At 39.5% G+C, this 14,933-nt stretch overlaps 1 protein-coding gene across 1 annotated transcript; it reads left to right on the top strand.

The window, feature by feature from the left end:
• Positions 1-3,720: 3,720 nt before the first annotated feature.
• PKNH_0211100 (ubiquitin carboxyl-terminal hydrolase, putative) lies at positions 3,721-13,200 on the top strand (the record flags this gene model as incomplete). The annotated part of the gene is made up of 4 exons (XM_002257747.1): positions 3,721-12,327; positions 12,574-12,642; positions 12,783-12,951; positions 13,145-13,200. The coding sequence occupies 4 exons, from the start codon at positions 3,721-3,723 to the stop codon at positions 13,198-13,200; spliced, it is 8,901 nt and encodes a 2,966-aa protein (XP_002257783.1).
• Positions 13,201-14,933: the final 1,733 nt, after the last annotated feature.

The raw sequence follows: 14,933 nt of genomic DNA, 5'->3' as shown, positions 1-14,933 counted from the left end.
TTCCTTGTGTGTATAACAATGCCCCAGATCACATGTTATTTATTTATTTATTTTTTTTTTTTTTTTGACTTTCTTAAAAGGAAAAGAGGATAGACGCAAAAGCGTCTTCTCCTATTTACCCGTTTGTTGTGGTAAACGCCTTTACGCATCGTGTTCTACGGGGGAAGATCACGTAGCCACGCTGGGAAAGAAGAAATATGAATAATTCGGTTGTACATATAACTGCAATTTAGTGTTAGGCGTATTGACCGGAAGAAAAAAAGAAAAAAAAAAAAAAAAAAAAAAAAAAGAAAAAGCACTTTAGATTCACCACCTTCTCTGTGCACAAACAGAGAAAAGACAACAATATACCATGTGTACTTCTTTAACCAAACCTTTGGAACAGTTAAGAAATTGGCAAAAAAAATGATTGCGTGATGGAGGGGAGATTAAATTAATTCGACTAGACGAACAATTTCACGTATGCACATGGGGGCCATAAATAAGATCGATTAGACAAATAAAAAATTGGACACTCCTTTCCCTTGTTTTATCCCTTTCCAGTTTATGGCCACAAAAATGCCGCAAAAAAAATTCTCCGTTCTTATATATTTTGTAACAAGTGTAGTCCTGTCGTTCCCCTACCAATAATTTTTTTCTTTTTTTCCTCACAATGTGCCGGTCCAAACTTTAGCACATGCACAGAACGTAGCTGATAATGGAAACTCTTATCTATGAATTACTTTTCAACAACGTTGAATTGGGTTACCTCCCTTTTTTAGAGCTACGGCTAAAGCTGTGTCGTTTGCTCCTCGTCCTGTTTGTCAAATTTTATCAGCACACCAGGAAAATATGCAAACGTGAGAAGGTAAATCAGCAGGGGTGTCCTCATTTTTTCATTTTCCCATTTTCCCATTTTAGCCGTCCTTTTCCACGCAAATGATAAACTTAAGGGTGATGAAGAGTACACCCAAGGTATGGCATTTGAACTGAACTTACCTAATTAATATGCATCACAAGAAGGCACATTTCTACACCATTCTATATATATACTATCATCACTGTGACGCTAAGAAGGTATACCTATGTTGCTTCTTTTTCGTTTGTCCCTAGCTATTCATTTATGTTCCGCTGATCTGTTGGCTTCTTTTTTTTTTTTGAGGGGGGGAGCGTCCATTTTGTTATGTGCTACTGTATTCCATTTGGTTTGCTACTGTGGTTTATTATTATATATTTTTTTTTTCCTTTTAATCTGCTTTCTTTGCATTTTTTTTTTTTTTTTTTTTTGTTCACCGTGTGCAGCATTTCACTACTTAAGCAGAGGTATCCGTATATCCCCACCCATTCATTATGGCGTACTGTGGGAAAGTAGCTCCTAAAAAATGTGTACGCAAATATAGCGAAGGAATGAGTATAAATTTTGAAGAAAAAATGGAAAAGAATAAAGCTACCAGGGGAGGATAATATTTTATATGAATTCACTTTTACGTTCAGTTGTCCTCTCCTTTTTTTCATTTTGCCGGATCTTTCCGTGTACTTCCTCCGTGGGCGTTTAGCCATTTCTATTGTCCTTTCCAATGATTGCTTAGTTGGTCAGTGTGACGTGTGCCTTTTTTTTTTTTTTTTTCTTTGGCGCCCTTTTTTCGACCATTTCTCCAGCTTTTTGCGGAGTTTTCCCCATTAGTGCTAGTTTCGGGCGCCCCCTCGACCCAATGCAAAAGTGTACCCAAAATTTTGCACGTATTTTTTTTCCTGCACTTTTTTCTCTTCCCTTTTTGCTGCATAATTTCCCTGCATTTTTCTCCTTGGACTTTTCTCCTTTTTCAGCTTGGCGCTTTCCCTAGCCTTCTAACCACCCTTCGCATTGTCGTCTTCCCCACGTGTGGTTAAGGGCGGCGAGCATAAGGCAGTGCTCATTTTTTGAAGCAAAACAGGAGGCGTGCATACGTGCATATGATTTTGTAATGACCTGTGCGTGACTTTTACACTATTGCACATAATTGTACACAATTTTTATACACTGCTTTTCCGCCATTTGCGCGTTGGATGGTAGTCCCTCGCACCCTTCACGTGTATCCCATGCCCACACCCCCGGCCATCTTTCGTATGCATACTTTCTTCGCGTGTACGTAATTATCACGTGTGGCACATGCAAAATAGTATTGCATAGAAATCTACATAAAAACAATTCCTACGCACGTAAGAGGATGTATTTTTTTTTTTTTTTTTTTTTCCCGCCCTTTTAACATGTTAGCATAAAATGCATTTTTTTTATTTATTTTTCATTTCGCTATTTTGCTGTTTAGTTTTTTTTTTCTTTTTTTTCTTCTCCCTTTTTTTTTTTTTTAATTGAGTTAATTTGAGGTTGGAAATATTACCTATTAATCTTCATTTATTGACCTGCGTACGCATAAGCATATGCGTTTTTAGTACACGTTTTTATACACCCAGGTGAAGTTCACTGCGTACCCGCAGGTGTTGAACCATATAGCAAGCATGCGTACTTATGTACATGGGTATATAATACGTATATACACATGTACTTCGCATTTTGTAATATATGTACTTTTTCGTTTTTTTTCTTTTTTCTGCTTCATATGTTCTTATAATTTTCTCGTTTTAGTTGTAAATTGGCGAGTGGACTCGTGGAGAGATAAAAAAACAAAAAAAAAAAAAACACTCATGAGGTCCACTATAGTAACCAATATATATGCAAGCATTTTATCCTTGCCACTTTTCTTTTTTTTTTTTACTACTTTCCTTGTGAAGGATATATCCTACGTGTGCAGTTTCCACAGGTGAGTTACACGTAATTACACCCTTGGTAGTGGTTGTAGCACCCCGGGGGGAACTGTGTCTTGTGTCAAATTAGAACATAGGGTGGGGGAGGAGCAGATCACCAAAACATCGTCGTTACTACAGGAGGCCTTCTTGTTCGTATCCTGACAGCGGAACTTCTCATTTGTGAGTTGTGTGCCCCCTTTGGGAATTCTTCGTTTCGATATAGTGTGAAGGTCAAGTCCAGACGAGTGTGTGCCCAGGAGGGGGCGTAGCACATGCGCATGTACAGGAATGTGCACCTCATCCGAGTTAGCAGATCTTTCCTCCCGTATGCGTATAATGCAAAGGAGGAGACCAAACAAGTGGACAAAAAGACCTTACGAAGAAACTGAGAAGAAAAATAGGAGCACATATTATCATAAGAACATGTTCCACCGCTGAAGAGATGACTTATAGCTAACGAAGGGGTACCAGTGTGCCTTCATTTTTTATGCAGAACCAGATATACTTTCTCTCTCTTTTGTAGCGTCCATTTCGTGCCTACTAAAGATGAATGCCGATGTCGTTCTCGTAAAAATGACGTTTCCAAAGTGCACCTTTGTTTTTTAAAAAAATCAGCACCTTATATATATGGCCATTTGTATGTATATATATATATGTATACTTTATATGTACACCTTTACGAAGAATAAATCTTTCCATTCCATGCGCCCGTGCAGGCCACGGCGAGCGCATTCCTATGTATGTGTATTTAAATAAAATAGTAGGGTTCGTGCCAGTAGTTGATCTATCAGAGGGTCGTCTGGGCGATCATATGTAGATTTCTTAGTTGGTTAAATCAATTTCATTTTGTCTATTTGGTTCTGTTTTTTTCATTCGCTTCATCTGCGAAAGATCTTTTACCCCATATGTGCCCTTCCGCACACATGTGAAACATTCCAATCGAAGGAAACAGCGAAAATGTACAACAGCAACGACGATGAGGAGGAGAACTACTCGAGGAATAGAAGAAGCAACTCATCAGATAGTGGGAACGGAGACGAAAATGGGATGCTAAACGATCCGATAAATACGTACAACCATTACAATAACTTTAATCGGTTTCATGAACAGAATATGCAGGCATGCAAAATTGATGAAATTTATGTAGACGATAGTTATGATGAAAATGGTAGTTACGTCCAGAAAGGAGAGAATCTATCCGACAAAAACCATTTTGAAATAAGTAAAAATGTAAATTTTGATGGACCATACAGTCATAAAAATCTGAGGGAGGTTACAGAAAATGAAGTCGAGTTAGTTGTGGACAATTTTTTCGATCGAATTAGAAGCAATGAAGATGTGTACTCTGAATGGAAAGTATGTCCCAATTTTATTTTTAGGCTTTTATTTATTGCAAAGTCCAGGTCCAATAATTATATGTACCCAGTGGCATCATCTTTCATTGAAGCCATCGCAAAGGATGACTGGGTTCCTGATTGGGGATTCAGTACTGTTCAGTATTATATAATTTTAATAAACTTAGCGGATTACAGAAAATCCTATTACAAAATAGATCACTTTAGTTTTTCTCATTTGAATACTGATCGAGGTTGGCACAATTTTGTGCCCTTTGAAAAATTAAGGGAGCCAGGATTTATCAACGAAAATGGACAAATTGTGTTAAGGGCTGGCGTTTTCCCTCTGGGTTCAGAATCTTTTAAAAATAGCAGAGATATAAACTATGATAGCAAATCCAGGACAGGATTTGTTGGTCTCCAAAATCATGGAGCCACTTGCTATATGAATGCTCTGCTTCAACTCCTATACCATATTAACATTTTTCGTAAAGCTGTTTGTATGATGATTTTTAACATAGAGAATATTATTGGGGAGAAAACCTTAGAATTTTTTAAGAAAAAATTTGAAAAAAAAAAACGGAGGAAAAAGTTGTGCCTCAATGGTGACACCGCCAAGATGACTGTTGAAGGTGAACAGGTGGACTCCAAGAAAGCCATGAACCGAAAGAAGAAAAAGACAAAGTTTGAACGTGTAGAGAGTTCCGATTCGGAGCAGTACAAGGGTACTTCCCCCATGAGGATGGTGCCCTACACGCCTAGCGACAACAATGGGGAGGAAGGCAATCCTTATGGGGACCAACACAAACGGGATGGGGTTCATCACGATATGCGAATGCAAGGTGGACATTTTGGAGGATCGGAAAACATTTCAAACCCTGATGAATCAGAGTTGTACAAAATGGAAAAGCATAATGACAAGAACAGAGTAAAGAATGACATGAAGAATGAGGACCTGGGGATGAGGCATCTAAGGAGCGATGACAACGATAATAGAAGCAATACCAGTGGTCACCTTAGACATTCGAAGGAAGAGCCCTTGGGGGCACCGCATAATGCAGCCTTAGCGGATGGGTCCCCCTTCAGTGGATCCCCTCTGATGGAACGCCCATATGACCACCTGCATCAGCTGCAAGCGGATAAAGTAGAAAATGTCAAAGAGAAAAAAACTATTAGCGAATATCAGCAGATGTACGCCCCGCATGAGGAGGTAAACAACAACGAAGGGGAAGGGTATCGACGTAGCAAGGTTGTAAATATTGGTCGAATCAACAGCAACGACATTTCCAAAATTCCAAACATTCCTGGCGTTGGGGGCAATGAGTACGAAATAAAGAACAATAAAAAGCATGCCTATGTGCACAATTCGTCGTCTGATCCCTCCATAGATACAGGAGGAGTGCAAAACAATATTAGCAACAACGATAGCGGTGAGGTATACTACGATAATTCCTTGTATAAAAGCGAAGGATATAACAACGAAATGGTGATGACAGGGAATTGTAAGAAGAACAAAAAAAAAGGCATGGTCTACGAATCAAAGAAGAATTTAAAAAAAAAAAAAAAAATTTTCAAATATGGAAATGAGCGAAAAGTGGAAGAGGCTGAAAATAACGATCATGTCATGTCTCCCTTTAGCTCCTCCGATAACATGTCCAACATTTCGACCCTGTCCAAGGAGAAGAAGAAAAAGAAGTTCGCTTCTAACAACAATTTTCATTTAACGAGAAGTGATAGCGTGAAGAAAGAAAATGACAGCTCAGTGAATAATGCTGTGGGTTATTCGGAGGGGGAAGAAGGCCCTGTGCCGCGTAATGGAGAATCATCGCCCTCGGGTAGTCTTCATTGCTCGGGTGCCAAAGGTGACGGCAACGTGTATGGTAGCGCCGAGGATAACTATTGTACAGATGATCAGCAAGATGAGACCCATGGTGCCCTGCGGGGAGAGGAGGATGGATCCTACTCAGACAGCGACATGTCAGTCCTGTCAATCACCTCCTCCGGATCGTCGTCCTACGTGTCCTGCTCTTCGACCTCCTCGTCTTACTACCATAAAAAAAAGAGAAAGACAAAATATGATAAGTCGAAAGAAATAGATTACAAAAATATCCTCCTGGAGGAAGAAAATGAAAAGAAAAATATCCTTCCAACATCCTTGGCGTTACAAAATTTATTTTACAAATTGCATTGCATGAATGATGCAGTGTCGTGTAAAGAGTTGATCAGATCCTTTGGATGGGACGCAAGTGATGTATTCACACAACAGGACACACATGAGTTGCTAAAGTTGTTACTAGACAAGGTGGAAGAACAAATGAAAGGAACGGTAGTCGAAGGATCAGTGAAAAAAATGTTTGAAGGAGAAGTAGAGACTTATATAGAATGTCTAGACATAGATTACAAAAGTGTGAGAAAAGAGACATACGAAGATATTCAGCTGGACGTACAAGGATGTAACAACATTTATGAATCCCTTGATAAAGCAATCGAGGCAGAGGTTCTAGAAGGAGATAATATTTACGAAACGGATGGGTATGGAAAACAGAAAGCAAAAAAAGGGATGAGATTTTTGAGCTTCCCAAATATTTGTATATTTCTCCTGAAAAGATTCACATTCGATTTGCAAAGAATGGAAACGGTTAAGCTGAATAATCGGTTCGAATTTTACAAAGAATTAGATCTGTCTAAATATTGTAAAAATGGAGGGGAATATGTCCTACAAGCGGTGTCAGTGCACCAAGGAAATATGAACAGTGGACACTACTATTCCTTCAGTTATAAGCATAATGAAAATTTCTGGTTGAAATGTGATGATGATAAAATATTTCGCGTGAGTGAGTACTCAGTGATTAACGACAACTTCGGTGGATACGACATCAACATGGAGACTGACCTGTACGATTTTGACATCGCTGATAAAATTAAGCAGAGGATGAAACACTATAGCGCCTATATGCTCGTCTATGTAAAGAAATCACTCATCCCGAAACTTATTAAGGAGTGCGACCCTGCGGTAGTGAACCCACAGGTTGTTAAAAGATGTAGGATGGAAGAAATTATCAACAGAAGGAGAACGAAACTGAAACAAGAAATATTACAATATGTAAAAATTAGAGTCTTCGACAAGTACTCTTATCTATACAAGTCGTTCAGTGACCTACCGCCAGTTGGCATTCCGTCTCTCTTCAACATTAAATTTGATAGGAATAAAACCGTTTTGGAAACCTTCTCTAAAATTCTGAAAATCATAAAGAAGATTTACCTCTGCAAGAGGAAGAAGCGCGCGGATTATCTGTTGCACCAGTCAAAGAAGGCTAAAATGGAGAAGGTGGAAAAGCCCCCCCCCAGCTTGAGGGACAATCGCCCCGTGGGGGACCAATCCAGGTCCATGTTACTCAAATCGGAATCCCCCGGAGAAGGTGGAGACCCATACCGTCAAGCTCTCCTGGGCAAGCATGTCGAGGGAGAGAGAATTTCAAAAGGAGAACGTGACAAAGCGGGAGCTACATCCAGCCGGAACGATCGCGAAAGTAGCGATGGAAATGGACGCAGCCGATCTGAACACGGAATATCACGGGAGAAAAAAAGGCACGAAAAGAAGTGGAACGAGTGCATTCAGGAGAAGGGTGCTCGAAGGGATGGGTCGAAAAAGGGAGTAAGCAAGAGCGGTTTTAGCGCAGAGTGTACTACCCCAGAGGAGGGATCCCTCGACCTAAATGACGCGTGTGACAAGTCCTCTGAGGAGCTTCCTTCGCAGAGCTGTCCTTCGGATGGTTCAATTTCTACCGTATCTTCAGTTCCCTCATGCTGCAGCACAAAGTCGATAGATAAATACCTTAAATATTTATCCAGGAAGAAGAATGAAAGATCGAAGAGGAGATCGTCCAACGTGAATAAATCTAGAATGAAAAGTTTCTCTTCGTCAAACAATTCGTCTTATTATTCTTCCTCCTATTTGTCCCACTCAGGGGAAGAGGACTCTTACTCCTCTGCCTCTTCCTCGTCATCGAATGGTTATGTAAAGGAGAAGAAATGTTTCTACGTGTTACTTCCCACGAATGATGTGTACCGCTACTTCCCCCTTGATATGAAGGTCAACAGTCAACTGTATCTCTACGAACTTCTAAAAAAAACGAACAAAGAATCCAACGATCTATTCCCAACCATAGACATATTATATTTGCCCTATAACAAAAAAACATCTATTCGAAAAAGTAATTCGAGTACAAAAAATAAGAACGTTTTATTTTTTTTTAAATATTTTGATATCTACGCAGAAGAAAAAATTGGTGATACGGCCCTTATCTGTCTGGACATCATGTACTGCGATGTGTACCTCAAGCCCAAGGAGTTAGAATCAGTAATTATCCAAAAAATATTAAAGGCAATGAAAAAGGGTTACATTACCAACTATAATTATGAGCTCTGGAGGAATTACCTGAATGAAGAGGAAGAATACTACTATGTAGACGACCCTCTGAATTTTAAAATTTTCATTGAATATAAAAATAAGTGTAACTTAATAAAGTCAAAAAAAATTATCGCTCATAATAAAATGGTTCCGGGGGACATCCTAATCTTTAACTTCTTGAGTAACGCAGAATTGGAAAAGAAAAAAAATTTTATCCTCCGCTTGGGCACAAGGAAGGAGGATCTTTTTCTCACAGAAGAGAATCAAATCACCTATGATCTGTTTTTTAATGCAGACGTATTCAGTAAAATTTTGTACAGGAAAAAAAAACTCATTGAAAAAATGCAGAACTGTTGTTACATTGTTAGTAATAAAAATGGAGTTTACTACAAGGTGCCTTCAGTGGGGTCTGATTCCGGTGACTGTGCCTTCCCACCCGTGATAGGAACAGGAGTTTCGAACCCGCATGGGGGCTCTGATGAACATTCCAAAAAGGACCTTCTCAATGATGAATATTTTTTGATTGGATCCAATTCCAATCTGAGAAAAAAGAAGACGAAAAAGGAGACGGAATCTGAAGTGCCAGTCCAGGTGGATGCTAATCTCGACTTTGCCACTCCAAACCGTATGCAGCAGGAAAATTACTTCGCCTACGCAGAGGATCAGAATGATGGAAAGATTTTTCGACGTAGCGAGGAGACAGAAAAGGAGAACTCAGGAAAGATTCAAGTAGCATCTGACAGAACGGAAGGCACCCCCCAATTGGGTCAATCTGAGGCAGATAGGGAGAAGGACCAAAATGACAAAAGTTTGAATTACTATCGTTCATTGGAGAATCCTGTGCAGGGAGTACACCGATCCCTCTATACACAGCACACAGATGATGGAAAGCACGCACACCGTGCAGATCCCCCCCTTCCGCTGAACATGGACGAAATAAAGGACAACACACAGGTAATGGACGAAAACATGGATGATGTTGAAAACGCAAACTTCAATGCACTAAATATGACGAAAGAAAATCTGAACAGCCAAGAAGTGATGAATCTGTACCTCTGTCTGAAAAAGTTAAGTACCAAATTTGAAAAGAACGGAATGAACTATGACTACTGCTTGTTAAGTAAAAACATGTTGATGTCCGTGAAGGAAGCTTCTCTTAACAACAAAAAACTAATTTTTAAAAGGAAGAAGAAACACCCACCTAATATTTATAACAATGAGTGTGTAAATATTTGTAGGGATTATCAGTACCCATTCTACTCTCCTCCCACTTCGGATCTCTCCACGGATGATGAAAAAAGAGTGCCTCAGAAAGGTAGTATACAAAAGGAAGAAGCCAAAAAGAAGAAGAAAAAAAAAAACTGCGACGAAGCAGTGATGAAGGGTTCCTTACAAAAATTAAATTGCACCAATGGATATGCTGAAAACGGAATAGCCAACTTGACGATTAACACAGGTAAAAACGATGAGGGTGAAGCAAACGAATTGCTGTATAAATGCACCTCCAATAGTAACACCGCGTTAGGGGAAAGAATAACAAAGGGGAAAAACACCTCAGCAATCAGCAACAGTGATCTTAGGAACGATTATCGATATAATAGCAATTTGCGAGTACCCAGCGTCAACTTTAATTCTTCCAACGAGAATAACATTTCAAACGATTTAATCGCCAGGAACGATTCCGAAATATCGTTTTGCTCCTCGGCTAACTCCGATCTGACGTACACATCGGAGAGCACGGCCTACTACATGTTCAACGCGGAGGAGTCATTAGAATCTGTGTACACAAACGAAATATATGATCATAAGAAGAAACGAAAAAAAAAAAAAAAAAAAAAAAAAAAAAAAATGGCTACCTCAACCGAAATGAGGATACATAATAATGTGGATCCTTCGGCCGCTCCCATAAACAGTGATCAATATAAAGGAAATATTTTTAACTTAAATTCGGATGATGAAAAGATTGAAGCGTATGTTGATATGGCTCATTCCAAGGCAACAACAGAAGTAGACAATTATGCGAATTCTGGTGGCCACTCAGGCCAGAGCGGAAGATCCAAGATCAAAACGGAAGAATCTGGTCGCAAACACGGGGGCCATATTAAGGAGGCAAGCAATGACGGTAGTCGTTGTAGTAAGAGCCAGGAGAGTGAAAATTCTAAAGGCATAGGAATACCCCCCAAGGTAGATCAGTTAGGTCATAACTTCATAAAAGAGGGGGACCACCGAAGGAATAACACAGACAAGGTATCACACGTAGGAGAGTCAAGCGGTGAACAAATTAACAGAAGCAAGAGCTGCAAAAAGGAGGGAAAACAAACACCTGATGGTACGATACGCATGGACGATGAACACGTGAGCGATAGCATTTATTCTTATCATAAGAACAGAGGGGATGGTGGTGCACAGAATGTAACTTGCGAGGACACTGACAATGATGAGGCTACCGAGGCGCACATGAACGACAGGAGCAGGGCCCTGCTACAGGAAAATATGAACAGCATAAACAGTATGAATGTGATGGGATCTAACGAGAACGTGAGTGCGGAAGCAGAAAACGTAATTGGGGTGTCATCAAAGGTGGGGACCCCCAATCTGATGGTTTCAAACGATCCATCCGGCAACGCCCACAGCAGTGAACCCGCCAATGACAGCATCATGAGCAGTAATGTTCCCCTGGGAAGCGGGAGAAGCCAAGCGAACAGGAGGAGAAAAAACAGGAGAAGCAGAATTATCAAAAAGTGTGGTGGAGTGAAAGACAAGGAAGAACCCATTCTGCCCTTTTATGTCATATGCGACTATCTAGATTTTGTGGAGAGAAAAATATATGTAAACAGATTCAGATTTAAATTATATGATCCCATTTATCAGCTTGGGAAATATAGGAATTGTGCAGGAGTTGTTTTAAAAAGGAATTTAAAAAAAAGTTGTTTGAATTATATTGATTCTAATTTTATATTTTTAAAAAAGGAATTATGTAAAATCGATTTGGATATTGACATAAGATGTCCCACGAAACAGATCTTTAAACATGTCTGCTACCGAATGAATGTGGACCCTACACATGTGCTGATTTTTCCGTACCCGCCGTTAAATAGCCCTATAAATTTTAACCCTTACAATATTGATTCCTTTACCTCTAATTCCGATTCGGATGGTGAAAATTACCAAAAAAATAGTAGCTCCACGTATGGACCCATGCCATTTGAAACGCTAATAAAACAACATGCCATAGCATTAGAGCATAACTCACTCACCGAACAGAAAACCTTTTGTTTGTCTCTTCTTCCATTTCATTACAAATACTTCACGAGACTCTACCCGGAAGATTCCCCCAAATATTTCCATTATGTAGTTCACTTGTTCAACGCGAATGTACAGTCCGTTGCGGCATTTACAGGCCATATTAAGCTTAAGAAAAGCCTACCTAATAAAAATAAAGAGGAAGAAAATTCCTTCCAAGGGGATCAAGACTCTAGCAGTGAGGCTTCAGGATCGTCCATGTCAGACAGGTCCAGTAGCACCATGGGAAACAAACCCTATTTCTCCAACAATTACACAACGGTGCAAGATTTAATCGACAAAATTAAATTAGAAATTAATCCCTACCTGAAAAAAAGAGGAATAGACGTGAAGCAAAAATTTAGATTGCTCTTTACCTTCGGCCCCAAGATTAAATATCTGAACAATGATGAACAGCTCATACAAATGGATTTTGTCAAAACGAACCATATCAAAAATGTCTATGTCACTCCGCTCAGGATGGAGCCTGATTTTACCGACGAGCAGAAGCATTTGATAGAAACGGATCAGCTGAAGGTGAGCGCCCCCGACAGGCAACTCCATGCATCAGGGGAAAAAATGAACATTCTTTCTGTTTACAATTTAACCAGTTTTTTGACCGCTTCATTTTGCGCGAGCTAAAATGCGGGAATACCAAAAGGGGGAAAACATAGCACCTCCATTTATACGTCCATTTATACCTCCATTTGTACCAGCACTTGCACCACCATGTTATCTCCCCTCCGCTAATTTCCTCTTTTCCTTTTCACCTTCCCCTTTTAGATAATTCACGTTTTCAACCAGACACCTTCGAAGGAAGTTTTCGGCTACAGTTTTGACGTTCTCGTTGATGTAGGGAATTGCTTCACCAACGCAAACAAACACATAAATATAATTATGCATATCTGCGTTATGGGTCTCAGCGTTCTGCTACTTACTTCTGCATATACTCCCCCCCCCTCCTTTTTACGTTTCTTCTTCCTTCCCCGTAGCCAAATGATAACATGCTGGATATCAAGAACAGGATAAGGAAAAGGACCCTCCTGCCCAAGTACATATTCGACAAAATCACATTCTTCGAGTTTGAAAACGGACAGAGGATTTGGAGGTCCAATGACGACACGATAAATTGGAAGAACAAGCAGTTCGCCATCATTATAGGTGAGTACCTTCTTCTTTCAACTTATCTACCCCCATTTGCGCTGTGTATGTATATGTACATATGTGTAGAAGTACTTCTTTGAAGGAGGGTACACATCCTTTTGCGATTCCTTTTTGTGTGCGTGTTGCTATGGTTGCCTACCCGTACGAGGTTAACATTGTCCCATTTGTCCCTCTCCCTTTCACCCCGCAGGAGAACACCATGCCCCATCCCAGTCGAAGCCTCAAATGGGAATGAAAATAGCATAAGCCCAGTGACCCCCCCCTTTCTTGCAGCATGCGGGCACGAGCATTTTACCTTATTTTTAATCTTTGGCTGCGAAATTTGACATTTCATTGGTTTATATCCTTCTCATTGTTATTCTCATTGTAATTCTCATTGTAATTCTCATTGTAATTCTCATTATAATTATAATTATAATTATAATTATAATTTTTATTAATTTTAGTTTCAGTTTCACTTTTACTTTCAGTTTTAATTAACCTTTCTCCTTTTCATCGTTTTACGGTTATTTCATCCACGCGTGGCAGGTGCGCGGGGGGAAGTGCTACATACGGTGAACGTTGTACGTACAAGTGGTGCGTGCGTAATGCGATTACATATATATATTAGTACGCCCCTGACAACACTGCATGCATGTTTGACAAAATGTGCAGGTATATCATAATGCTATGTTTGCCTCCCCCTCCCTTCTTTACTTCTCCCCTACAACAATTGTATAATTAATTCATTCACAGAATTAAAGAAAAGGAGTTTCCATTATTAATTATACTTTGATCACCCTCATTGTGTGCATGTATTCTTACACACTACTACGCAGTGCGATTTCCTCCCATTCGTGTATAGACAAATTAAAACCTTTTTAATTTCACTTTTTTTTTTTTTTTTTTTTTTATTGTATACTTTATTATTCTACCTTGCCATACCAGCACACTATGGGCATTTTTTATCATTTAATTTTTTTTCCTCCACCCACTATTCGTCATTTTTGTTTTTTTACCTTTGTTTTTTATTCCAACTTTTGAGCGGCAAAATGTAAATAAGTCCACTTACGCGTTAGCTACTGAAAATGAAAAGAAGAGCGTCGTCGGATGGGCAAAATGGATTGCAGTTTGCCTTCGGGGGACCACAACGTGATTATTCTATTGGGGAGCATCCGCGTCCAAATTTTTCTCCTATTTGCGTGTGTTTGTGGTGGACCATCTCCACTCATGTGGGAGAGTTTTTCTTCCCTCCGTAAACCAATCAACACATGTGTCTCTACAGTGAATATAAAAGCGCTTAAAATGGACTAACCGCTGGGAGAAAATTTATGCAAACCTTTCGTCTCCCCTGTGTCAAACAAATTTTGATAATTTCGGAAATGGCCCCTTCTGCAAAGGGGTAGAAGATTGGGGAAACGACAATGGGGGGGAAATACATCGTTTCAGAATTCACCCGTGTAATGATCAAAACAGATGTGTAGAAATGGGAAAATAAAAAAAAAAAAAAAAAAAAAAAAAATTCCTCCAAAGGTGCTGTATTAGTATTTCATTAAAAAGAAGCTTCACTCTGTTGCCCAATGGGTTAAAAAAAAGGGAAACAGTAAAGGCACGCACAACGCTTTTTTCATGCTAAGTCGGTTCTTATTTCGCGCAAGCAAAAGTTATTTGTCGACAAAATAAAAATGTGAGCGTGCAGTTTTTTTTTTTTATTTTTTTTTTTTTTTTTTATTTTCCGCTTTCATTCCATTTGTAAGGTGCCTGTTTTATGCTTGTTTCACGCTGAGCCTTATTCTTTTCATGCCTATTTCGGTTGGCATTGTATTTTTTTTTTTTTTTTTTTTCCCTCCTTTATGTGAGTAAGTTTTTTAACTTCTCTTGGTAAGGTTAACTCGTGCATGTACCAGCCGACGTAGCTCTTGCATGTCCCGTTACCTTTGCGAGCTCGAGCCTAAGTTAACGATGTCCCCCTGAGTGCACATGAATGTTGGCTAACCTTA

This window comes from Plasmodium knowlesi (assembly GCF_000006355.2).
Source record: "Plasmodium knowlesi strain H genome assembly, chromosome: 2".
In the NCBI taxonomy this organism is placed as follows: Eukaryota; Apicomplexa; class Aconoidasida; order Haemosporida; family Plasmodiidae; genus Plasmodium; species Plasmodium knowlesi.
Note: the sequence above shows the minus strand (reverse complement) of the source record. Positions and strands in the feature narration are given on the sequence as shown.